The sequence below is a fragment of the Prionailurus viverrinus genome, chromosome D4 (genome assembly GCF_022837055.1).
Source record: "Prionailurus viverrinus isolate Anna chromosome D4, UM_Priviv_1.0, whole genome shotgun sequence".
Taxonomy (NCBI): Eukaryota; Metazoa; Chordata; class Mammalia; order Carnivora; family Felidae; genus Prionailurus; species Prionailurus viverrinus.
In genome coordinates this window covers 90,560,908-90,587,463 of record NC_062573.1, presented here as the reverse complement: position 1 = coordinate 90,587,463, position 26,556 = coordinate 90,560,908, and the positions used below count along the sequence as shown (strand labels likewise).

Sequence of the window (26,556 nt, the reverse complement as noted above, 5' to 3'; positions counted from 1 at the left end):
GCGGTAACCTAAAATGAAAGTGTGGTTAATAACAAGCCGTTTAAATGATGCTTACAGCTTTTGGAATTACCTACTCCACAGAATTTCCAGCATCTTTGTATCCCTTAGATTCTGGAGTTAGCAGTGTGATGTTGTGATGTGGAGGAGAGATTCAGAAACATCGTTCTGAGTATTCTGCCGACCGACAAGGATCTGATAGTAAAATATGGTTCTGTCTTGGAAGTTCAAATATGTGTTAACATCTGAAAGTCTTTGTCCATCTGAAATATCCTGAGGTTAAGAAATCTTATTTTAACTCACCTTTCCCCAAATGTATTTTACTGTGGAATGGACGGAACACAGCTTGAGAAATGCTGGTATAATTGAATCTCAGTTTGTAACGTACTGCTTATGCAGCCTCCGAAGCTTTTATTGGGTAGAAATGTAGCAATGGCAAGTACTCGCTTTGAGAGTGGTTGTGAAGCGTATCTAATGTGTATGAATCCTGTAGTGTACTTTCAGGCGTCTAGTTGATTGATGATTAATCTTAGCTCCCTTCTCTGATTGTTGGTATGCTTGCCTAGAAATAGATATTATGAGATAGTATGAACAGAGACTGGCAGTGTTGTTATTATTCTCTAAGTACGATTTTTTTATCAACAGGAAACTGTGGAGATATAAATTTAGTACGTCTGGGTCCAGAAAAGTCTATTAATAATGAGGTCCTAAGATTTAGTTTGGACAGCCAAGTTAACCACAGAATGAGTAAGTACTAATTGAGGCACATACTAATGTTACTTCTATTTCCTTTTATATGATAGGTAATATCTTGGGCATTAAACGTAATTTGGAGACATTTGAAATAGAGTAGCTTCGAGAACTAGTTTCTTTCCTCCTTGTGTACGCATATGTGTATATATTTGTCAGAATTAGCTTATTCTTTTTTTTTTTTTTTTTTTTTTTTTTAGAAAAAGACTTACCTTCCCATGTTCAGGAGATGCATAGAAGAAAGGAATTTCTGGATCATCAGCTAGATGAACTTTCCCGCCAGCGTGCTTTATGCCGAGGTGGAAAGGAAACACAGGTATCTCAACGTTTCTTGATTGATGTTTTCTAATAGCTGATAGGTACGTAAGTTAGCATGGAGTATGTGATATCATTTGTTTATCGCGGAATAGCTGAATCTGTGTATGAAGATGTATACAAAAGCGGTATGCCTTATATCAGGGATTAATGAACTTCTTCTGGAAAGTAAAGGTCATACATAATTTAGACTTTGCAGGCCATATGGTCTCTGTGTCAGCTACTCAACTCTGCTGTTGTAGCCCAAAAGCAGTGATAGAGAATTCACAAACAAATGGATGTGACTATATTCCAATAAAACTTTATTTACAAAAACAGATGGTGAGTTGAATTTGGCCCACAGGCTGTAGTTTGCCGTCGCCTGCCATATATTAAAGCTGTAGTGAATGGATTAGGTATCTTTCAGTTGCAAGTTAAAGAAATCCAAATTAGACAAAAAGGGGAATTCACTGACTCAACATGCCTAGGAACTCTGGGAGTAAGTTCAGCGAGGCTGGGTCCAGGGGCTCAGGTGATGGCATTTCTCCACCTTCCCCTCGATTTGGTTTTCTGTGTGTCAGACCTTTCTTCTCTCGGGGAAGGTAAGTGCCAGCATCTCTGGGCACCACCGCCCCGGCTTAGAAAACCCATAGGAAGAGAGGGGGCCGGTCTCCCGCTGTCCATGCATCAATGCCACGGAAGGCGTCCGGTTGGTCCCTGGATGTGCAAGCAGATCTCCTCTCTGTTTTTAAGGGAATGGGGGCCGTGGTTCACCAGGCCTGTGTTCTGTGCCCATCACTGTAGCCAGAGGGATGACTGGGATGCGAACCACCCAGAGATGAGGGGAGGAAAGAGCCCCAGGAGTTCCACTGCCCAGCAGACAGAGACAGCACACAGGGGACACACCAGACAGAACAGAATCTTGCGCATCGTTAAGGATTTGTCAGATTAACACTGCGTGGAGCCCCGGGGGCCATACCACAGAGAAATTGAAGCAGAGACATTGACTACGCACAGGTCCCGGAGGAAGTACACGTCGTGGCCTTGAGGGGCCACACAAGAGGTCAAGGCGGAGTGCAGACAGGCAGGACCTGGGCACGTGCCTCTGTTAGGGTCCGTGGGTGGGGTGCTTCGGGGGTCCTGGGCTAGGGCCGGATCGTTCCGCTCAGACCAGAAGAGCGGGGAGAAGCCGCGCGGGCGCTGGTCACGAGGGTGGCCGGACGTCCTGTCAGAGCTGCCGCCTGCCGTCGCTCTGGCTGCTCCTCTCCTCCCCGGGGCCTGCGTGTGAGGACTCGTATCAGGGGAAGGTCTCTGCAGGCTGTTGGGTGGGACGGAGCGGCCGTGAGGCCCCGGTCCCGAGGGCCGGCTCAGCGCAGCACGGGGGTCAGGACTCTGCTGGTAAAGGGAGAGCAGGTGGGGTGAATGGGCAGTGTCGTCTGCAAGGTAAGGCAGCCAACCGGAAAGTATTTTAGAATGCTCAGGTTAATCTTAAAGATTGCATTCTCATTTTTTCCAGAGGCAAGAATTAGATGAAAAAATTGCAAAAGTTTCAAAAGAGAGGCAGGAACTAGCTTCTAAAATTAAAGAGGTAAGTGGTTCACCTATAGGATTTTCCAGGTTTTTCCTTCTTTCTTTCTCTGTTTTTATGATGAATTATTTCACACAACTGATGGACTTCTCTCGGTTACATTTAAAACTTTGCTTATTATGAAAACTTTTTTTGAATATGAAAGTACAGAAAATGGTGCAATTACGTACATTTGCTTTTTTTTTTCTTTTTTTTTTTCTTTTTTTTGCCTGAATTTCTTATTGTCACCTGAGATCTAAGAAAGGTGATGATAAATTGTCTTCTCCTTTTCTAGGTCTGGGTAGGTATTAAAAAAAACTCATTAGGTGCTCTTCTCCTTCCCCCCACTGCAAAGTCGCTTATGGTAATTATCATCAGATGAATAGTCAAAGTAGACGCGAGGGTGTTTTCCTTACTAAAGAAAATTTGTGCCCACCCAGGGATGCTAAAAAAAAGAAGAGGAAGAGACACCTTCTGTCCGGCTTCAAGTAGAGTGATGGCGGCTGGGGGTTTAGCTAAGAAAGTACAAGCACGTGTTTGGCAGCTCTTGGCTGAAAGCTACACTCGCCGTATTTGTTTTTGATCATAAGAATCCTCTGTAGCGTGTAACTTTTTCCCCAGTATTCTTTTGGATATAAAGATATCAGGGGGCGCCTGGCTGTCTCCGCCAGTGGAGCGTGTGACTCTTGATCTCGAGGTCATGAGTTTGAGCCCCACACTGGGTGTAGAGATGACTTAAAAATAAAATCTTTTTTTTTTTTTAATTTTTTTTTTTCAACGTTTTTTATTTATTTTTGGGACAGAGCGAGACAGAGCATGAACGGGGAAGGGGCAGAGAGAGAGGGAGACACAGAATCGGAAACAGGCTCCAGGCTCTGAGCCATCAGCCCAGAGCCCGACGCGGGGCTCGAACTCCCGGACCACGAGATCGTGACCTGGCTGAAGTCGGACGCTTAACCGACTGCGCCACCCAGGCACCCCAAAAATAAAATCTTTTTAAAATCAACAATATTTAGATTTCTCAGAGCAAGGGATGAGCCAGATCTGTATCCTCGTCCTCAGATTTCAGCCCTAATAAACCGGTGGGGGTCGGGGAGAGCAGGTCATGGCAACTGGTAACGTTACTCATGTTTTTAAGCTGAGATTTTTCCCTTGAATGTATTGTTACCCTTCCCTCCATTGCTAAACAAATACAGTTGCACTTAGTGCATATTTCCATTAGCTGTTTGTTCACTTCGGCACAAAATGCCGTGGAAAGCTTTTTATTAAAATTGTAAACCGAGCCCCAAGTTAGTCCTCCTGAATCTACGGATGAAGTCTGTATTTGCACGTATTGTGGGGTTTGCTGCTCCCCACTTGGTTCTGTGGGCCATGGAATTAATTTCACTTGGCTGTGTTCCTCCATGGGAGGCCGAGAGGAGAGGTGTGTGAAGGTGACAGTGCCTTCACGTGTGCCCCGCGGGCCACAGCTGCCACCCCCTGAAGCTCACACACACACACACACACACACACACACACACACACACACACGCACGCCTTGGGAGTCCAAGTCCGTGGCTGAGCAAGTCATGTGTCCAGAGATGAGCCACTTTATAGGAGCAGCACCAGGCTCAGCGAATCAATGATAAGAACCCTGGCTTATTAGCTTGAATGCTAAATGGTACGTGTGAGGTGTCACTCACAGTCCGGCTCCGCCCCGGTCTCTGTGCGACCGTGGAAGCAGAGTGCTCCTCATTTTCATGGGCATCACTGTGGGTACAAGCCTTTGTGAAAGGCAGAACGACACTATATGTGCTTAACGACCAGCAGAAAAATGTATCTTCTAGCTGAGTTGTGACCCCAGTTTAACTCAGATAATTGCTTCACAACTATCTCTGCGCATTCTGATACCTGCCCACATACATCTGCTGTAAGAATTGTAGTTTGCTTTGACCAAATCAAGCCTGAATAAATTTTTCCTAATGTGCTTATATCATGTTCTGAGCTTAGACTCACTGCACAGCACAGCGTTCTCTCTCTGGTGGTTTCCGATGATCTGGAACGTTCTTGCTGTTTTCTAGATCTGTAGTTCCCCCTCAGGACTCGCCGAATGTTGTTGTCACATGATAAATGGTGGATGTTTTACAGTAAAAGTAGGCCTACTGTCATCAAGGGTTTATAGACGGCTGAATACTGATTCACCTGTGTCTGTTGTCTTAGGTTCAAGGACGCCCACAAAAAACACAGAGCATCATCATCTTAGAGTCCCACGTCATCTGCTGCACACTGAGCACGAGTGGCGGTTTACTGCTCGAGTCTGCTTTTCGTGGGCAAGGGGGTGTCCCCTTCAGTTGTGTCATCGTCGATGAGGTCAGTGGGCAGTCGGCCGAACGGCCGTATGGCTTATGCTGGCGCTGTGCGGGCCAAGCCGGGGCGGGCGGGGAGCCGCGCTGCTTCGAGGACCCGGAGGAGACGGTCTCGGAGCATCTGGTTTTTACCTGCCGTCGCGTGTGTGCGCGGTCTCTTATGTTGAAATGTGCTGCTGACGGCCCCCCACAGCCGAACTGGCTTTTCCGGAATTGGGATGATAGTCTTAAGGATGCCTGACTGGTCCCTGCCCGAGGAGTGTCTCCTCTCTGCTCGGAATAGCTCTGGTTCCCTTTCTTTTTTTTTTTTTTTTTTTTTTTTTAATTTTTTTTTTTTTTTTCCAACGTTTATTTATTTTTGGGACAGAGAGAGACAGAGCATGAATGGGGGAGGGGCAGAGAGAGAGGGAGACACAGAATCGGAAACAGGCTCCAGGCTCTGAGCCATCAGCCCAGAGCCCGACGCGGGGCTCGAACTCACGGACCGCGAGATCGTGACCTGGCTGAAGTCGGACGCTTAACCGACTGCGCCACCCAGGCGCCCCAGCTCTGGTTCCCTTTCGAGGCAGTTGGCATATAACTTTGGACAGCTCTGAGCCACAGTGTTTTCAACTCATACCCGTGACTTGTAGTTCATTCACGGAGCAGACATTTGTCGGGCACCTGCTGTTTGCCAGAAAGTAGAGCCAGAAGACCGAAGACGTGGAAAACGAGCTACAAGAGGGTTGGTCCAAGATCCGGCTTCACCAAAACGAGAGGATGGAAACGGGGGAAGTGATGACACGCTTGAAGAAGGTGTCCTCGAAGAGAAGCTTGAGTCTTGCAGATGACAAGGCCAGCTAGGAGCAAGGGAGAAGGGGGGTGGCAGGGAGAGGGGGACGCACCGCCACGCACTTCCCTCAGGCACGTGCCCAGCGAGAACAAAGAGCACAGAACTGGGGCGTCACACGGCTCTGGCTCGCGCTGGCTCCCCGGTGGTCGTGGCACCTGAGCCGTGCCGGCCTCACGACGCGTGTGCGGCGGTTCTTTCACTCGATGGTTTAGAGCGTTTGTGTCCGTTGTTACGGTTTTACTTTGTAACTATAGAAAAATCCTTCTCTGTTTTTCTCCGTTTATAGTATTCTTTTATTTTAATCAAAAAAAAAAAAAAAGTCGGTGCTCATCACAAGCGTCCAGTCAAAAATCCTGGCTGGTATTCAGTGCAGAAGGAGAAAGTGTGATACTTTTCTGAATGTTAGAACTTTTGTGAATTTGAGAAACCGCACGGGGATAAAGAAACAGCAGAGATGATGAAGAATACCTTTTCATTCTGTACTTTCTTACCCAGGCTGGGCAGTCTTGTGAAGTGGAGACTCTTACCCCGCTCATCCATCGTTGTAACAAGCTGATCCTCGTCGGAGACCCAAAACAGCTCCCTCCCACGGTCATTTCCATGGTGCGTTTGTTTCACGTTCGTAATACTTTAAAGGGGGGGGGGGGCTTTTTGTTTTTGTGTTTGGAGGGGGGCTTTCTTGGATCATCATCTCCTGTTTGGAGGGAAAAGTAGGGAATGGCTAAGAAGAGAGAAGCACCGTTTGGATTTTAATAGGTAAAAGTCTGTGAAAATGTCCCTCTGTTCCTAATTGTGCTTACGTACATACGTGACCCATGCAGTGGGAGCGTCAAAGACCAGAAGACGAGAAAGACCCGTGTTCCGTGTGCATTGGGCTTTTTCTTTGGGAAACAGCGCGCAGCTATCTTAAGGGCTGTATCTGATCCAGTTTAGTACATAAACACCAAAACTATAATACAAGGAAAATTTTAAAAGGAGAAGTTTCCCAACCTCCTGATTTATATTTAAATGTATGCAGATTTGAGGAAAACATTACACAGAGTACTTTAAATGTACTTTTAGAGTACACTTCCAGTTTTAGAATTCTGTGTCCTATCGGGGGGATAAAAAATGTGCTTCTCACGTCCTCTGAAAGTGCAGCGTCAGGAAGAGAGGAAGGGGGCTCTGAACCCCGCCTGCGGGAAGGACCAGCGCCTTGGCAGTGGCCTGTCTCTCCTGTTCCCTCACCAGAGAGGGCTCCTAGAAATAAATGGCCACCAGAGTTGGGATTTAATAAATGTTTTGGGTAATCTGAATAGGTGTAGCCCATGGCGTTGAATTTAATAAGGTTTGTGTATTTCACTAATACATAGCTGATTTGTACAAACCTAGAGTACTGGCTGCATAAACAACCCCAGGGAACAGATCCTTCCCAAGCGTGCGTGTGCACTTGTGGAATGAAAGCGTGTGGTTTTTGTTGTCCTCATGGTGTTTTGACTTTGGAATCATTCAGAACGACAATGCGGCTCTTTCACACCTGAGCACACTGCGCGATCACACCTGCTCTGAGTGAAGACCTGTGTCCATAGGGAAAAGCTGCTGGTGATCTTGTTCAGGGGGAGTAAGGAAGAGCCAACTCTACCGTGTTTCTTTTCATTTAAAGTTTATTTATATCGAAAGCGCGAGAGGGCACGGGACAGGGAGGGGAAGAGGGAGAGAGTGAGAGGATCCCAAGCAGGCTCTGCACCGTCAGCACAGAGCCCGATGCGCAGCTCCAACTCAAGAACTGTGAGATCGTGACCTGAGCTGGAATCAAGAGTCGGTTCCGGGTGAGCCACCCAGGTGCCCCCGTTGTACTGCATTTGTTTTGAATGACACGTTATTTCACAAAGTTACTGATTAAATTCTTGATGGGCCCCAACTTTATTACCTCCTTTGGTGATTGATAAAAGCGACAGAAATGAGAAAAATCTGGCCTTTTTGTTATTGTTGCCGAAACAATGCAGCCTTCTTGAAAACAATTTAGAAAACAGTTACAAAGTTAATTTTCTCAACTTGCCTTTCTGTCCACCTCTATTTAAGGAGAATCGTTGTGAGTATTTTAACAGATTTTGTGGCCTATTCTCATTTGTGTCTTTCCATCAGCGTTTACTGAGTGCCAGCCTGATTCGGGCACTGTTCTAGGTGCTGGCGTTAAGACAGTGAAGAAAAGACACAGAAATCCCTGCTTGCATTATGGAGCTGGCATCCGGGGGGTCAGTAACTCAGTCCCTAAAAGATGGCTTGTGTGTGGTTGTATATATGTAGGGTTTGCCTTAAAGGGCCAGAAGCATTCTGTGCCGGATTGTCTTTTTTCCAGTCCAGAAAGAGATCAGGATTATCCTTCCACGTCAGAGCGTAGAAATCCACGTCATTCTGTAGGATGGACTGGGTTTTTTTTCGCAGGTATGGAAGTGGTACCTTTTTCTTTTTCCCCAGAAAGAAGATTCAAAATGAGGTTTTGGCCAGCTTGTGAAGAGAGCAACTTCTGGGGATGTGGATAAAATTGTTGAATGTCTACTAATACTAAGTTACATAAACCTATTTAAAATCACATACAGAAGGGGCGCCTGGGTGGCGCAGTCGGTTAAGCGTCCGACTTCAGCCAGGTCACGATCTCGCGGTCTGGGAGTTCGAGCCCCGCGTCGGGCTCTGGGCTGATGGCTCAGAGCCTGGAGCCTGTTTCGGATTCTGTGTCTCCCTCTCTCTCTGCCCCTCCCCCGTTCATGCTCTGTCTCTCTCTGTCCCAAAAATAAAAATAAACGTTGAAAAAAAAAAAATTAAAAAAAAAAAAATAAAATCACATACAGAAGTAACCTATGATTTAGGAAGTAACACCTTTTTTCCGCCACTCTCCTGATTCGTGAACTTTGCACGCACGTCTTCAGTGCCGTGTCTGAGGCATTGCGTGCGAAGCTCCCATCTCCGTTGTCCTCGTGCATCCCGCAGAGTACATTTGCACCTAGGTTACTTAAGACACGGTACTTATCTGTGTGATGTTGACATTAAAAAGTGGATCCCACTGGATCCCGTTGAAAAATCCCACTGATTTTCCAGGTTGTAACCCACTAACGGGTTTATGAAATCATCTTAGTAATTACTGTCAGTTGTCGGTCTTCTCCATGGGAACATCTGTTCTGTGATGCTTGAGCTAAGTCACCTTAGCAGTCTCAGCACCCCAAACTATAGTGGCTCCGTGTATGTTGGATGGACGGACGGACAGATGGATGGAGAAATTGGTCTTTAAAAGGCTTGTACGATGACAATGTTTCCATTTGTGGGAGAGTCCCCTAGAAATAATTGTTAAAATCTGTGTTACAGTTCTTTGTTTCTTTTCTTACTGATTCTTTCCGGCGACCTCTGTTTACATCAAAATAGTTTCAGTTTGTGGCCACTTACAAGACCACATCTTTTTCATAAGCCGTATGTAGATTTTCTAAATGAACTTTTTTATAGTCAAGCTACATGGCTTTTCAAGGGCCGGAGTCAGAAACCTCTTCCTCTGAATTTTTGCTTGTTGGTCATCTCAACGCCACCTAAACCTTGCCATTTCCATATTACCACTCAGTGTTTTGATGATAGTGGGAAAAGTATAAATGAATTCTTGGAAATTGGTTCCTCCCTTTCAGAAAGCACAGGAGTATGGCTATGACCAGTCAATGATGGCTCGCTTCTGCAAGCTGCTGGAAGACAGCGTAGAGCACAATGTGATCGGCAGGCTGCCTGTTTTACAGCTTACTGTTCAGTACAGGATGCACCCAGACATATGTCTCTTCCCCTCTAATTACGTTTATAACAGAAGCTTGAAAACAAATAGGTGAGTTCATTCCTTTTTTTTTTTTTACGTTTATTTGGGGGGGGTAGGGGGAGAGGAGAGAGGGAGGGAGGGAGGAAGGGAGGGAGGGAGAGAGAGAGAGAGAAAGAGAGAGAGAGAGAATATCCCCCACAGGCTCCACACTCAGCACAGAGCCCTACAGGGGGCTTGAACTCACAAACCGTGAGATCATGACTTGAGCTGAAATCAAGAGTCAGACACTTAACTGACTGAGCCCACCCCAGGTGCCCTCCGTTTATTCCTTATTGGCTTATTTTATTTGTAGGGTTAGCTGCTTAAGAAGAATAGGTATTTTGGTATGTTCTTAAGTCCTGTCATAAAAAGTGTAAAACAAAGGTTTAGTAATTTTTTTTCTAATTACAAGAGCCATGTTGATTTTAGCAAATGTATATAAACAAAAAAGAAGGGGGAAAGATTGCCCTTATTTATGCTACCCAGAAATAATCACTCATAGCATCTTGCTGTATCTATTTCCAATCTTTGTATTATGCCTATCTTTTTAAAAATTTTTTTCACTTTAAAATTATTTTATAGGGGCGCCTGGGTGGCACAGTCGGTTAAGCGTCCGACTTCAGCCAGGTCACGATCTCGCGGTCCGTGAGTTCGAGCCCCACGTCGGGCTCTGGGCTGATGGCTCGGAGCCTGGAGCCTGCTTCCGATTCTGTGTCTCCCTCTCTCTCTGCCCCTCCCCCGTTCATGCTCTGTCTCTCTCTGTCCCAAAAAGAAATAAACGTTGAAAAAAAAATTTTTTTTTTTTTAAATAAAATTATTTTATAATATTTATTTTAAGAGCGAGCGCAGGTGAGGGGCACAGAGAGAGGGAGAGAGGGAATCCCAAGCAGGCTCAGCGCCGTGAGCATCGAGCGCAGCATGGGGCTCAATCCCATGAACCGTGAGATCACGACTGAGCCAAAACCAAGAGCCACACGTGCAACTGACAGAGCCACGTGGGCACCCCACTTTTTGAATTCTTTTTTTTTTTTTTTTTAATTTTTTTTTCAACGTTTTTTATTTATTTTTGGGACAGAGCGAGACAGAGCATGAACGGGGGAGGGGCAGAGAGAGAGGGAGACACAGAATCGGAAACAGGCTCCAGGCTCTGAGCCATCAGCCCAGAGCCCGACGCGGGCCTCGAACTCACAGACCGTGGGATCGTGACCTGGCTGAAGTCGGCCGCCTAACCGACTGCGCCAACCAGGCGCCCCTTGAATTCTTTTTTAAAAACTTTTTTTTTTTTTTTTTTAAGTTTATTTATTTCACGAGAGCATCGGCGGGCAGGGGCAGAGGGAGAGAGAGCATCCCAAGCAGGCTCCATGTTCAGCACAGAGCCCCACGTGGGCTTGATCTCGTAAACTGAGACCATGACCTGAGCTGAAATCAGGAGTTGGACGCTTAACCGACTGAGCCACCCAGGCACCCCCCCCCCCCGCCTTTTTTAATCTTGGGGGGGGGAAAAATCATACCATACTGTACATAGTACAGATTTTCCTTGACTTATGACGGAGTTATGTTCCTATAAACATAAGTCAAAAACGCATGTAATATACCTAACCTACCCTCCCAAGCATCCTAGCTTAGCCCAGCCTGCTGACATGTGCTCAGAACCCCTACGTTAGTCTACAGCTGGGCAAAGTCGTTTAACGCGAAGCCTATTCTGTGATAAAGTGCTGGATGTCCCATGTGATGCACTGAATACGGTACCGAAAGTGACAAGTGGAGTAGTTGTCAGTGTAGGGGAGGTCACCCTCGTGATCGCGGAGCTGCCTGGGAGCTGCGGCTCGCTGCTCTCGTGAGAGGAGCATACAGCACGTGGCTAGCCCGGGACAGGATTCCAATTTACAATTCCCAGTGCGATTTCCACTGAAACGTATTGCTTTTGCACCACCGCAAAGTCGAAAAATTGTAAGTGGGACCATCGTAAGTCGGAGACCGTCTGTGTTCTGCGGCTTACTGTTTTCGCTCGTTGCCTCGTGAGTGCTGTTTAGTCGTGGTTATCTGTAAGTGCATAGACCACTCGCCCTCGCCAAGAACAGAAATAAAATCTGTGTTTTACCTTTTGCTAAAACACATTCTGAGAAGATATCTTATCCCCAGCTTCTTCCCTGACAAAAAAATACTAATTATAATGAGAATTTTTTTCTTATAACTTGTATTCTGAATGGTGGCTGCTTTTTTGTAGACTGACTGAAACCAATCGGTGTTCATCAGACTGGCCATTTCAACCTTACCTCGTGTTTGATGTCGGAGACGGTTCAGAAAGACGGGATAATGAGTATGTTTTCCTCCCTTGAATCCCCAGTGATGGTCCCAGAGTTGTTCTATTATTTTTATTCATATTTATATTGAAAACATTTTCTGTGCCTCTCTCTGCCTAGGATCAGGGCACAGTCATTCTTAGGGAGCTAGGCTACTAGCTTCTCCTTTTTATCATAGATTATTAATATCTCTGTCTATATGTTTCGGCCTTGTAGTTCTTCTTAAGTCTGTAATGGGGATCGTAATCCCTACCACGATAAGCTCTTGAGCAAATACATGCTAAGGTCACAGCTGTGAGTAGGACAGACATGGCCCCGGTGCATGGCTGTTGTGATCGAAGACAAGAGGCAGTATAGATCCCTTGGATGAAGGTGGGAGACAGAGGGTGAACGACCCCTCACGTGTGGGATTGTGAGTAAGGGAGCACGTTCCAGGCAGTCTGTGAGTGACAGAAAGGATTGGTGGCTGGTAAGCAGTAAAAACTTCAAAGGAGTCAGGGCTTACGAGAAAATAAGAGAGTAATAGTCTAAAGGCTGCGTTTGTCAGCACAGGGCCTATCTAGAAGTAAGGAGAAATAGAAATGCCACCTCTGTGTCACCGAGAGCGCCGTAGAGAAGGTGACATCCTCAGTAAGAACGAGGCAGTAAGCCACCGAGGAGGGTGGAGGGGACATTCAGCGAAGAAGTTAAGAGAGACAGAGAAACAGTTGGCCACAAGTAATGTGGAGGTGAAGGTCATAGAGGAACGTTGGCCTGAGAGGTGAATGACGAAAATGAGGACTTCAGAGATGGAAGAGAAGGCTGGCTGACTGGGTTTTCTGTCAAGTGAGCCTAGAAGTTAAGAACATGGGGATTAAAGGCCCTTAAACTGAGACCTTCAGGCAGCTTCAGGTGCAGTGCGGTTGTCCTGGAATGGGAGTGAAGGGGTGCATGTCGTTTGGGAAGTGAGCTGGGAGTGCAGGGGGAGGCCAGTGCGGACGCGCCCCCAGGCTGCGTCCTGTTCAGTCCGCGTGGACGGCGGCCCCTGGCCGTGGGTGCGAGCTCCGCACAGCCAGTGCTGGGGAGTGAAGGAAGGCGATCCCGTCTAGAGCGCTGGTCTCAGTGTGTGCAAATTCTTTTTTTTTTCTTTCTTTTAAGTTTATTTATCTTGAGGGAGACGGGGAGAGGGGCAGAGAGAGGGGGAGAATCGCAAGCAGGCTCCGTGCTGTCAGGGCAGAGCTCAGCTCGGGACAGAACCCACGACCCTGGGATCATGACCGGAGCCAAAACCAAGAGTCAGACGCCCAACCGACCTAGCGACCCAGGCGCCCCCAGACAGTAGATGCTTAGTGCTAGCTCTTTCCTGTTCCTGTCTTGGTTACTGTCAATACTTCTTACTGTTGCTATCCCTGTTTTGACAGATGAAGAGATCGGTGAGTAAGCTTCAGGTGACATCACACTCTTCGTCCTCATAACTTCCTGTTTCACTGGGTGGTTGTATGTCTTTAAGGGTACCATATTGATGGTCATTGTAACAGCCTCTTTGAGCCACTGATGACTGAGCAAAGGCCAAAGCTACCTTCCTGCCCTTCACTCTAGCAGAAAACAAAGTGGGACTGAAGCTAGCAGTTGGACTGCTATTAGTTTTGATGTGTTTTGTTTTGTTTTGTTTTGTTTTTCATCTTATTTAGCTCATATATAAATGTTCAAGAAATAAAACTGGTAATGGAAATAATTAAACTTATTAAAGACAAAAGAAGGGATGTTACTTTCCGGAACATTGGCATAATAACCCATTACAAGGCTCAGAAGACGATGATTCAGAAGGATTTGGACAAAGAGTTTGATAGAAAAGGGTGAGGCATCTATATTTTTACAGATATTTCCAGGTTTTCGGTTGAATTAAAAAGAAGAAAGAGGGGATAAAATGAAACCTAACTCTAGGGAATGGTCTCAGGCTGTGGTAAGATAGCAGGAGGAGACTCACGGGCTGGCTTGGGTCACGCTGGGTCGGGAACGCTCACCCTCCCAGCCCCGCAGACCAGTCAGTACCTCCTGCTGCTGGCAGTGACCTCCCCACCACAACTGGCAGTGGAACCGACTGAGAAACCCTCCAGGCCTTTTCCTTTAGTTCCCGGGACTTGTTGACCTGAATTGTAATTCTAGTAGGATTCATGAAGTAACACTTGCACTTGGGATAAAGTATTTAACCCTTTTCATGCCTTTATGTACAGGGTGAAGATCGTGTTTTTTGTCTCATTGGAAAGCCATTAACTCAAACATTTCTTAACCTAGAAACACACAAGCTTACCAAAATTGGCTCTAGAAAAAATAGAAAATTTGAACAGACCTGTAAAAAGAGATGGAATTAGTGGTCAGACTCTTTCCAACAAAGAAAAACCCAGGACCAGGCTTCACTGGTGAATTCTGCCAGACATTAAGATAAGAATTAACACCAATCCTTCTCAGACTCTTCCAAAAAATAGAAGAGGAGGGAAGACTTTCTAACTCATTTTATGAGGCCAATATTACCATAATACCAGAGCCACGGAAAACATCACAAGAAGAGAGAAACTACAGGCCAGTATCCCTTATGAATATGGATGTAAAAATCCTCAACAAAATAATGGGAACTGAATTCAGCCGCATATTAAAAGGAGCATACACCAAGACCATAGTGGGATTATCTCAGGAATGCAAGGTTGGTTCAACATACAAAAGTCAATCTGTGTGATCAACCATACTAATAGAATAAAGGGAGAAAACCTACACGATCATCAGAATAGACGTAGAAGGAGCATTTGACTTTTCGTGATAAAAGCACTCAGCAAACTAGGAATAGAAAGGAACTTCTGCGACCTAATAGAAGGTATCTATGACATGCTTGATGGTCAGACTGAGTGCTGTGCCGCTAGGATCAGGAAGGGTGCCTGCTCTTGCTACGTTTGTGCAGCATGGTTTTAGAGGTCCTAAGCAGGATAATTGAGCAAGAAAAAGAAATTAAAGGTGTTTGTATTATACGAGAACTAAAACTATCCCTTTTCATAGTTGGCCGGACCTACTGTGTAGAAAACCCTAAAAATCCACATAAGCTCTCCATTCTAACAGGTGAGTTCAGCCAAGTTGTAGATGCAGGATCAGCATACAAAAATCCATTGCGTGTGTGCGCAGTAGCAACTAGCCATCTGAAAAGGAAATTTAAAAAACAATTCTGTTTATAATGGAGTCAAAAAGGACAAAATATTTAGGAATAAAAGAAAAGTACAAAATGGTGAAAGCAGTTAACACCTAGGTAAGTGGAGAGACATTCTCTGTCTGTGGATCAGAAGACTTCGTGTTGTGAAGGGGGCAGCGCTCCCCAGAGTGATCTACAAACTCACCCTCAATTCTGCCGTCTCTGCCAGAATTCCAGCTGCCCATTGTGTAGAAATGGACAAGCTGAACCTAAAATTCACGTGGAAATGCAAGACACCGCAATTATATTGAAAAAGAATACTGTTAGGGGCTCATGCTTTCCTATTTCAAGACTTACTACAAAGTTAGTTATCAGAACTGGTACGGTCCTAAGGATAGACCTGTAAACCGGTAGACTAGAATTGGGAGTTCAGAAATAAACCCGTGCATTTATGGCCAGTGGGTTTTCAGCAAGGGGGCCCAGGCCATTCATTGGGGAAACAAAATGGTGCTGGACCAACTGGATCTCCACCTGCAAGAGAATGAGTTTCGAACCTTGTCTCCCACCCCATAATGAACTCAAAGTGGAGTAGAGCAGGAAACCTAAGAGATAAAATTTTAAAACTTGGAACAAAGGTATAAATCTGTATGACCTCAGATTAGACAATTTTCTGGTATGATACCCAAGCACAAGTTACCAAAGAAAGAATAGATAAATTAGACTTGATAAAAATTAGAAACTTCTGTGTGTCAAAGTACACTACCAAAAAAGGGAAAAGACAGCCCACAGAGTGGGAGAAGATACGGATGGTTCTGACTTACCATGGTTTGACTTAGAATTTTTCAGCTTTCTGATGGTGTGATAGCAGCACACATTCAGTAGAAGCTGTACTTCAGGTTTTGAATTTGGCTTTTTCTCCCCCGGGGACTGGTGTGCGGTATGATCCTGCCTCGTGATGCTGGGGAGCGGCGAGCCGCAGCACCCGCTCAGCCCCACGGTCCCGGGGGTAAACCATGACACAACCGTTCTGTACCTATCGCAGTGCAGTGGTCAATAAATTACGTAAGATAACCTAGCACTTCATCAGGAAGTGGGCTTTGCCCAACTGTAGGCAAACGTGAGTGTCCTGAGCCTGTTTGAGGCTGTCCAGGCTAAGCTCCGGTGTTCGGTAGGTTAGGTGTAACAAATGCATTCTCACCTTAAGGTATTTTTAACTTCTGATGGGTGTATTGGGATGTGACCCCATCCTAAGTCAAGGAAAGTCTACGTGCACATCCTGTATCCGATGGGTCTCCTAACCGGAGTATAGAAAGAACTCCCACAACTCGGTAACAGTTGAGTCATCGGATTTTTTTTTTAACGAGCGAAGGCTTTGAATAGCGTTTCTCAGAAGAAGATTGTGACCGAATGGTCAACCGGCACGGGAAAGATGTTGCACCTCGTTTGTCACTAAGGGAAATGCACATCGAAACCACAGTGAGATACCCTTTCACCCACCTAAACGATGACGATGATGATAATAGATAATAACAGAGTTTGAATAAGGACGTTGAGAAATTGGAGCCCTTATGCTTTGCTGGGAAGAGTGTAAAATGGTAGATCACTGTGGAAAAACAGTTTGGCGAGTCCTCAAAAAGTTAAGCATAGAATTACCAAGCGACCGAGCAGCTCCCCTGCTAGGTATGTGCCCAAAAGAACGGAGAAGATGTTAGCACGAAAGCTGGTACGTGAATGTTCACAGCAACGTTACTCGTAACGGTCAAAAAGAGCAAACAAGCCAAACGTCCCTCAGTTGTAAATGGATCGATGGCGGTGAAAGAAGCCAAGCGGGAAGGGCCACGCGTTTTATGATTCCCTTTGTGTGAAATTACCAGACAGAAAGTAGGTTGGTGGTTGCCAGGCCTGGAGAGCGGGAGAGATCGCGAGGGACTGACCGCCGACGGGCACGAGGGGTGGAAGTGTCGTCGCGGAGGCAGACGGAGGTGGCGGTTGTACAGCATGGCGGGTGCTGAGCGCCACGGAATGCCGTACTTTAGAACGGGGAGTTTTACGCTCCGTGAATCCTGTTTCGGTAAAAAAAGAGAACCGTGAAAAAAGCTTTTGCAGAACGCTGCCGTGTAAACGGGTGCGTTTCGCGATGAGCTTCCTTTTTCCAACGAGCCTGTTTCTCTTTTGCAAATAGGCCGGCAGAAGTAGATACCGTGGACGCGTTCCAGGGCCGCCAGAAAGATTGTGTTATCGTCACGTGTGTCAGAGCAAATGCCCTGCAAGGCTCCATTGGGTGAGTAACTCTCGTCACTGCCTTTTCACTGGTCTGTAGTCTCGAGCCAGATCTGTTTCCGACCACCGTCGGAGAATACCGTCATTTGCTCGCTCGGCCTTTATAAAGCCGTGCGTAACGTCGTGAAGGTTTCCCTCCTTCGGTTGCGTGAAGTCGATCCGCTGTCTGGTGTGCTGCTCTTCGTACCTCGTGTGTTAACCTGTGTCCCGCTGGCAGTCTGTCCTTTCCCTCCGAAGGGTGCCCTCCATCTTGGACCGGGGGCAGTTTGCAGGGGGCTTGCTCCTCTCCAGGATGGGTCATGGAGTGGTTTTTCGTCTTCGCTGTGTTTTCGTGCTTTGGCCAAGTTTGTCAGCCTTAACTCCTGTGGGTTTACTCACTAAAGAGGCCCAGGACACTGTGACGGTTGACAGAAAACTCCCCCGAGTCTTGGAGCCCTGAGACTCCTGTGTAGTTACTTTTTTCCTTCTTTTGAGGAGGTGAAAGTTCCAGATTGTACAGATATGTTGACTTGGTCTGAAAGAAAACAGTAACGTAAGTAATGGTGACGTACGCTCTCCCTGCCCCGTTTGGAGAGGGTCTGCACGCACACACGGAGGCCTGGTGTCTCCGGACCATCCTGTTAGCGGTCCGCTCTCTCCCAGCTCACTGGAAAGTTCACCTTGTTCGCACGGCAGTTCTGTTCCTTCTGAGCTCCCCTAGATCTGTTGCTACATTTGTCTGAGACTTGTGTGTTTGTGTACTGGCTCCATGACATTTGAGTGATTTCAGATACATTTAAATGAAGAGTCACTGGTCACGGCTCCCCCGGGTGGCTGTCTGTTAAGCGTCCGACTCTTCAGCTCAGTTCACATCTTGATCTCAGGGTCATGAGTTCAAGCCCCGTGTTGGGCTCCACACTGGGCACGAAGCCTACTAAAAAATGGGTTTTTTTTAATTTTTAAAAATAATAACTGATCTAGTATTGTATTTTTAGGATGTTTCTAAGGCTTAAGAATGACACTGTTAACACTGCCAGTGTCTCCTCCAAGTGAGACTAGGAGATTGACCGATGCGCCACTTGGGAGGGAAAGCTCCAGATATTTTGTTTATTGTTTTTGATGGAAGTTTCTTATTTGCCGGGGACCCTATGTTGGGAAAAGGGAGAAAACCACGTCACGTTAAAGGAGGAGAAGGAGCCCGAGAAAAGCTGTCTGATGTGTGTGTCTGTGACTCACCTACACTCACATGCTAAGTCATTCTGCAGAAAGAAGTAACTTTTTTTTTTTTTTTTTTTTTACCACTTAGATTTCTGGCAAGTTTGCAGAGATTGAATGTCACCATTACACGAGCCAAGTACAGCCTCTTCATCCTCGGACATTTAAGGACCTTGATGGTAGGTGCATTCCTGGGACCAGAGGACTCCAGAGTCTGCCCATGGTTAACTGAGGCTGGCTCGAGGTTTCGTTTTTATTTTCCATCAAAATGCAAGTGATCGCAGGGTTACAGAATAATGAGCCTCTTCCCCCTGGTGGTTCTGCGCTCCGGCAGCTTCTGCCTGGGTGCTGACTGCTCACCCTGCCCCGGTCCAAGGCCCAGGTACCCATGGTCTGTTTTCAAGATGACCTTTTTCAAAAAGAAGAAAGAAGTCTCCCATCCGGGGACTGTTGAGATAGTAAAGCCATACTATGAAGTGAAGTGCTTGGACAGCTGTGGGCACTTAGCAGACACTCAGCTCACCTGGTTGTTACTGGCCCAGCCTAAGGCCAGCGGGAGGGAGCTGGCGAGCGCGCGCGGGTCCTGCCTCCTGTGTGCCGCGCGCTCCGTGTCCCCCGGGTGGGGGCCGTGGCGGAGCCCCTCTAGGAGAGGCGGCAGGTTTGCGTCCGTCCGTGGTGGACGGAGCGCGGCCTCATTCGGTGATGTCACGGCCCGGGAAAGCAGATGCTTGCTGCCTGTCTCCTTAGGGGTAATAGCTTCGGACTTGTCGAATTTCAGTGTCTAACACGGTCGTTGGTTATCGTAGGAGTGGAGCCAACTCATTCGGGTTTTTTTTCCCCGGTTTTCCCCCTACTTTCCGGCTTAGTGCCACCAGAGGGCATTCCGACCCTGTCTTGCCCGTGTACTTCTTCCCTGCGTCTGTGCTTTTCAGGTTTTCTTGTTTGGGTGCCCCGTTGGAAGAATTTTTGAAAGCTGCCGGTACCACCTGTTTTTAAGTCGCTATGAAAAACTTGTTAGAAGTTTAACTAAAGATTTTGTTTCTAGCATGTTCTAAATCCCGACATGGTGAAATAACTATTAAGAATAAATCTTTACGTTGCTCTTAAAAGCGTCCAGCAGAACAGATAGCCGTAGGACTCTCTTTGCTTTTGAAATTGAATTTCCACTTGTACTTGTTTAGGATAAGATTCAGTGGGGCATATATTTTTGTAATTGTCTCACTATTATATCTCTCTGCCACGAACATTTATACATCAGCTGGAAGTTTGAAAAACATTTTCATAACTGAGGAGACTGTGTGAAGCGTGAACTTCTCTGTACTTTGTTCGCAACTTCCTGTGAATCTACAGTCACCTCAAAATAAAAGTTTTTTTGTAGAATTATTTTTCCTGGGACCATAAGGATCTAAGTGTGAAAACGGGATTTCTTATCAGTTGGTTGACCTATTACTATTTTTAGTAATAAAATTTTTGAATTTTGGCGGTGTTTAAACCTGGAAGGTAACACGGCACTTGTGTTGTGTCTGCCCTGATTAAAGGAGCCTCTGTGGGCTCCCCCGTTCCCACCGCCCCCTTCTGTTTGGCACCCAGGAGTTTGTGCCCTGGCAGTGCGGCCTGCGGTCGGATGACCGGGCAGGACAGAGTCCGGGCGGGAGGGCCCCGAGAGCGCGTGGGGGAGGTCTTCACTCTGGGAAGCCAGCGCCGTAAAAAGATGGAGAAAGAATACGGTAAAAAAAGTCCCAGTTTATCACTTGGGTTTTTCCAACTTAACTTCCGCGGTCCTTGGAGCCTTTTTCCTATGTTTTTGTTTCTGTTTTTGTTTTTTATGCTTACCCCAGTTTTCCTTCCGGAAACAGAACCAATGACGAAGGCACTTGGTTTTCTCTGAGAAACCAAGAGTGATAGCCCTTACTCAGAACCGTTTTTGTGCTCTCAGAATCCGATTAAACACCACCGTTAGGTGCCGTAGACGTGGCAGAGACAGCAAGACCATCTGCTTCGTGTCACACCTGTGTTTCGGCCACAGGGTGAGCATCTCTGGAGCTCTCCGGAGCGAGAAAGAGATCCGAGCCGCGGAGCCTGGCTCGCGGGCCTGCGTGGTGCGCGCCGGCCCTGGCCTTGCGTGTTACTGACGCGGCCCTTCGAGCGTAACGAGATGCTGTGAGGTCAGCATCGATACTGCGGTTCGTGAAGTCCAAGAAGCCATTATGACATAAGTCACTAGCTCATGTGCTACTCTTAGGCTGTGACGCTTTATTTCCACTTAGAACTTTTATTTTATATTTATTAAAAGAATTCTTCTAGTCTTGTTTAGACAGACGTAGGTCACTCTTGTTTGTGCACAAAAGAGAAAAAATACAGACAAGATGAACAGGTTGAGAGATCCCTAAAAGTATTTCACCTTCCGAGTCTGGCGCTACGTCACCATTTCCCGGGTCACAGTCACGTGGCCTCGTTGACGCACAGGCCGTGCCCCTGTGCCCTGTGCCATCAGAAGGCGTTCCCTAAGAGTACCCCCCACGGTCTCCGGGGTTCTCCTCCAGCCCCTGGTCTCCGTTCTCCAGGAGTTCATGCTGGTACTTTTTTGTCTCATCAGAACATTTCTGTGGGCAGGTTTTCAGGCAAGAGCTGGGAGTCCTTCTTCCTTCAGGTGGTTTATTGACTGAAAGTCGAGGGGTCGTGGTTGCCTAGCCAGGAATTCCCTAGGATTAGTTACTCGGAGACTGCGCCCTGGCTGGTAGGCACCCCAGATTCAGAAATGGTAAAATGTGAACACGGTGTGCGTTTCAGAATCAGTTAAATAAAACATCGTTCCTATTTTACAGATGAGGAAACAGGCCCAGAGAGGCCCGCTTGACCCAGGTCATGCAGCCAGTTAAAATTGCTGCCCTCCCCCACCTTTATGAATAGGACGGGAGCCCCCGCGAGGACAGCGGACAGTGGACAGCTGTGCTCTTTGCCCTCCTCCTCTCGCTCCTTCTCTTCTCCCTCCCCCCCTCCCCCTCCTTCCTCATCGTCCTCCTCTTCCTCCTCTGCTTCTCCTTCCCCTCCTCTCCCCCTCCTCCCCCTTCCTCCTCCCTGTCCTCCCCCTTCCCCTCTTTCCTCCTCTTCCTCCTCTTCCTCCTCCTTCTCTTCCCCCTTCCCCCTTCCCCTCCTCCTTCCCCTCCCCCTCTTCCCCCCCTCCTCCCCCTCCTCTTCCCTCCAGGCTTTGTGTTTTTTTCCTCTCATGCACGCTCCTCTTTCTAAGGATGCCCACATTCTAATAACTGTAAAGCAGCAATTTATTGCCAAGCCAGGTCTAACAGGAAGTGAGGAGAATGCATGCTAGTGGGTTTTCTTCTCCTTAGGTGTGCCTCTCCTAACGTGAGCTCCTCCAGGAAGGTGGGAAAAATCTGTGGCATAGTTGTCTCAGTGTATGAAGACGGTTTAGCCCCTTTGGAGTCTAGGAGGCCTTTGACAGTTCAGTGGCAGCTCTGGGCCTCTTTCTAGAATAGTCACATGCACCCAGAAGTTAGGGCTTTCTGGCACCAAGCTTTCCTGCTCCAGCGTATGAGCCTTTCGAGAAGCAGGCAAGACTCTAGATCAACAGTGTCCGAGGAACTTTCCGGGATGACAGAGCCGTTCGGTGCCTGCACCATCCAGTCACTCGCCACGAGGCACATGTAGCCACTGAGCACTTGAAATGCGGCTGCTGCGACTGAGGAAGTGCATTTCTTATTTAATTTAATTTAATTAATTGAAATTTAAATAGCTCCTTGTGGCTGCTGGCAGCTGGTACGGTCTGTGTAACAGCCAGTGACCCCACGGCACCAGTAACGTGGTAAAATGGAGGAGGTCCTTTCTTATAGGCGGCGACCAGGGCTCTTTCCTGATAACATGGCCTCTTTCTGTGTCTGGACTTCTCTTTCCTTTAGTGGATTCTTGAGAGCCTAGTCATGAAGGGAATTTATTGTTCAGAAATGAAAGAAATCTCATGCTTCCCAAGCATATGAGAGTTTTGGGGGGGGTGTAATTGTCTCTCCCTTGTCTGTTTCTAGGAAAATCAGCACTGGAATCACCTGATTCAGGACGCACAGAAGCGGGGTGCCATCGTCAAGACGTGCGACAAAAACTACAGGCACGACGCAGCCAAGATTCTGAAACTCAAGCCCGTCCTGCAGAGAAGTCTGACTCACCCGCCCACCGTGGCCCCGGAGGTGGCCAGACCCCAGGGTGGCTTGCCCGGCAGCAAGCCAGACGGTGAATTTGCCAAGACGTCTTTCCCTTCCTCCCTGTATCACGTGCCTTCTGGCTGTAAGGAATCCACTGGTGCTGTTACCACCAAGGACCCTGAAAGACCTCCTATTCAGGACCGGCTTCGGGACCCACGACTGCTTAGGAGGCTGGGCATAGACCCCGAGGCCAAAGGGACGTGCCCGAGGGATCCGCAGCCCCTGAGCCCCCAGCATCCTGGGGCCACGCCTCCCTCGGGGGAGCCAGGCTTCCCTCTGAGTCACCAGGACCTGGGTGGTGCCCAGCTGTCCACCGCCAGAGGGACCACGCTGAGCACCCAGAACCCTCCCGTGCAGTGGGAGCCTCCAGCTGCCGGTACGGATGTCTCCGCGAGTAAAAGAGCATGTGACTGGGGAGGAGGGCTCAGCCGCAGGAGAGAGACCAGGGCTTTCAGCGAAGGGGACCGGGAGACGCAGAGCCCCGAGAGCCGTCACCCGAAGAGGCGCTCCGGCTGGGACAACAGGAGACTGGAAGAGGAAGACAGTGGTTCCAAGAGAAGAAAGTTTTTATAGTAAAGCCAAGTGACAGAGATGGTCAGCCCCAGCATCATCGCAGACTTAAGATGACCACTAATGGGACTGTCCAGATCCGATTATTTTTGTCCTTAAAGGAGTTTGTGTGCTGTTGGAAAACACGGAAAACGTATCCTAACACCTGAACCTCTCGGTGTCTTCGATATCTTTTGTCAGCCGCAAAAGCTGTCGAGGGCGTTTGTGTGTCCGTTATATTGTCCTTGAAGACTTCAAATGTTGATCTCTTGTTGTTGTATAGTGAGGGAGACTGGAGTGGATGGTGTAAAAGTTGAAGTGTACATTTGTATAGCAAATAACAAAATCCTTTTAAAATGTAATCTAGTAGACCGTTTTTCTTTCCCCTGCTTAAAATGTTGCTCATTTCCAACAGAACAAACTTTATATCTAAAAAAAATAAAAAGGGGCAGGAGGAGGAGGAGGACAGGCCCTTTCAAACATTGTTATGGCAAGACAGACCTCTTCAGCCCGGGTAGTCTGCAGTAAGCTCAGTTAATGCTGGTGGGTCAGATGTCTCTAGTTCTATTTAAAAAAAAAAACAAGTGGAGTCTCCTGGGGGAACCTTCAGGAAGCAGAGCTACGTTAGGTGAAGTTCTGCTGATGTTGGGTGTTTTTAGATGAGGCTCCTTGGCACAGAATATTACGTTTCTCTGATGAGTTCATCTACCTATTTCAGGGAGCACATGGGTTTCGAGCTAAAATTCTGATTTCCCCTTGAGATAGAAAAATACGAAATGAAAGAATCATTCTTGAGATACCATTCAGATGCCCCCCAGCGTATTGTGAGCATCCCGGAACCGGTGGGTTACAAGTCCAGTGGTCGTCAGGTGCCGGATCAGTGCAGGGGGGGACCCTGGAAGAGCCACCGAGGCTTGGGTGTGAAAGCTTGCCGGTTGCCGGGAGAATCCGACCAGTTTGTTTTGGGGAGAGCGTGAGGAACTGCCTGTTACTCCCCCCCCCCCCCCCCCAAGGGGATTCTGGTCACTAACCGGGCAGCCTGGGACCCGAGAGGGCAGGCCAGATAGAATATTGTGGGCAGGAAATCCCTCTCTTTGAAAAGAGAAGGAGAAGAGTGCAGACGTGTGAGGTTGAGACCCAGGAAGAGAGCGGACAGGTTTCCTGTGAGCTCTGGGGCCCGCGTTACCTGCTGCCAGTACATCAGTGCGGCAGGATCATCTGATCGGAGGGGATGGTGCTGTTGTGGAGGGGGGTGCCATGGCGAGCGGACGTTTGTCTGGACAAGGGAGGCCTGTCTAACCGCAGGGTCAGACGTGAGGGTGCACGGTAGCCAGTGACACTCGTCAGAACCAGTGGTTTGTAGCGACTGCTAGGCAGCCCGTTAGCTACTTTGGGGAGGAGACCAGACCCTTGGAGATCCACATGCACCGTTTAAAATGCTGTCCTCTGCTTTTTAAGCTAAGGGGGCTTTGTGTCAGAACTTCTACCGAAACTGGTTGTTTAAGAGCTTTAAAACATTTGCCAGAAGTTTTAAACCTACCTTCTGTGACCCACGTCCCGCCCAGCGGGGTCCAGACGGCTGCTGGTGTTGGGTCAACACTCCTGGCCCTGGGCATGTGCTCCGTCCCCCGTTGGTGGGCAGGACACTTGTCCTTGGCCACGCGGTGTCAGAAAGCACAGGGTGTGGGGTGCAGGGCGAGCCCCACCCCGTCTGAGTCAGGGGCTCTGTAAGCTTCCCGCGTGTGCCTTTGGCACGAAACCTCATTGTTTGTTTGAGTTCACTTTGCTGCTATCTTGTAAGATGCCTCGTTGAGCGGATACTTGGTGGTGACGATTTAAAGGTCGAAGAACTCCGTCAGCTCCTAAAAGGCGTGACAGTGACAGGCAGAGCTGGGGTCAGGAAGTGCTCCCAGGCCAAACCCGGACGGTGCTCTCTCCTGGGGCCCAGTGTTAACACCCGTCCTGGCGCCGTGCTCTTCTGTTGGTTCGCCACCCACCCGGCCTGTGTCCTGACAGCCCCTCCCTGGGAACACAGTCCCGCCTGATCCCGCATTTGAAACTGTTTGTTGTTCTGGTTGGTGAAAATGTTGGCACAAATCATTTCATACGGGCGCCTCTCTGGTGGTGGCGGTCAGAACGGTGTCGTTCTCGCAGAGTGAAAAATACGGCTGTTTTCTTCGTCCTTCCCGTGGCGTTGGAAGGAAGTGCCCCGTTTTCTTTCCGTGTTCGTTCTCTCACCACGAATATATCCTACTCAAACGCTTGTTTTGCCTCTTTGTATACAATCTTCCTTGGCTTTACTGTGCATGGTTTATTTGGTGAATATATTTTCATGTATTATTACCAGGAGCAGATTTGATAAGTACATGTGAATAACCTCCTGTAAATGAATTTTATAACAAAAATGCACTAAACTATTTTCTAAAATTAGCCGTGTAGACGATAATTTTTGGCTGCAGCTTTGATAATTCTTTCTAACGCTCTGAATTCATAGCTGGGATTCGGTGAACAGTAACCCTCTGGTCTTTGTGAAGACACACCTTTGAAGAGAAAAGGGTGAAATTAAACGTGGAAATAAGAAAACTGGCCTGAGTTAGGAGCTACATATGACGGGGTCAGGTGCAGTGTCCTAACCAGCGTGCTTTGGGTCACTTGATTTGTCTTAGGCGGAAATTACTGCTGGGGGGGGGGGGGGGTGTGGGGGGTGGGGGGTATTTGCTTCACGCAGCCCTGTTCTCCAGCCCCCTTCCCCCACCCCCACCCCGGCTCTCTGTGAAATCCCAGCCGTGAGGTCACAAAGTGTTCATGACCATCCATGGTGGCCGGTCCTATTTTGAGGCTAGGTTCGACAAAAGAGCACACTCACCTTTAGGCTGAGACCGGGGAGAGCGGAGCTCCCAGAGTCACGATGGGGGACAGGGTGCAGACGTCCGAGGCGGGCTGACTGCCGATGGCAGCAGCCGTGGGGCGCCTTCATAAAAGCAGTAGCTTCGGGGAGTGTCATCAGGCTTGGCCACACCGCCTGTTCGAGGGCACGGGCTCATTCCGGATGCGCGCACCCGGGGAGGGTGAAATGGCGAATGGGGACTTAGGGGGCATCCTAAACCTGCCGGGTGACCCGGTGAGTGCTCTGACGGCCCTTTGGCTTGTGGGGCTCATTACTGCAACATCTGTAGCGGTCGTTTTTAAAGTCACTTCTGACCGAGTCACCCACGCAGTCCCCGCCACCTCCTGGGTGTCCCCATTCATTCTTCGAGGAATAAATAATTCAGGGA

The 26,556-nt window shown here is 47.9% G+C and overlaps 1 protein-coding gene across 9 annotated transcripts in view; it reads left to right on the top strand.

The window, feature by feature from the left end:
- Positions 1–25,711, top strand: part of SETX (senataxin) — a 66,801-nt gene extending 41,090 nt beyond the window's left edge. For 7 of the 9 annotated variants that reach the window (XM_047831272.1, XM_047831269.1, XM_047831268.1 and 4 more), the window contains 11 exons: positions 643–744; positions 948–1,063; positions 2,558–2,629; positions 4,808–4,957; positions 6,281–6,388; positions 9,433–9,620; positions 11,818–11,910; positions 13,564–13,728; positions 17,230–17,328; positions 18,613–18,700; positions 22,559–25,711. In XM_047831272.1, the coding sequence (XP_047687228.1) occupies positions 643–744; positions 948–1,063; positions 2,558–2,629; positions 4,808–4,957; positions 6,281–6,388; positions 9,433–9,620; positions 11,818–11,910; positions 13,564–13,728; positions 17,230–17,328; positions 18,613–18,700; positions 22,559–23,305 (1,928 nt within the window). In that variant the 3' untranslated portion in view covers positions 23,306–25,711. Of the gene's footprint in view, positions 1–642; positions 745–947; positions 1,064–2,557; positions 2,630–4,807; positions 4,958–6,280; positions 6,389–9,432; positions 9,621–11,817; positions 11,911–13,563; positions 13,729–14,106; positions 14,574–17,229; positions 17,329–18,612; positions 18,701–22,558 lie in introns of those variants that run through there. The other 2 variants (XR_007146509.1, XM_047831274.1) reach the window with 2 other exon arrangements.
- The last annotated feature ends 845 nt before the right edge of the window (positions 25,712–26,556 follow it).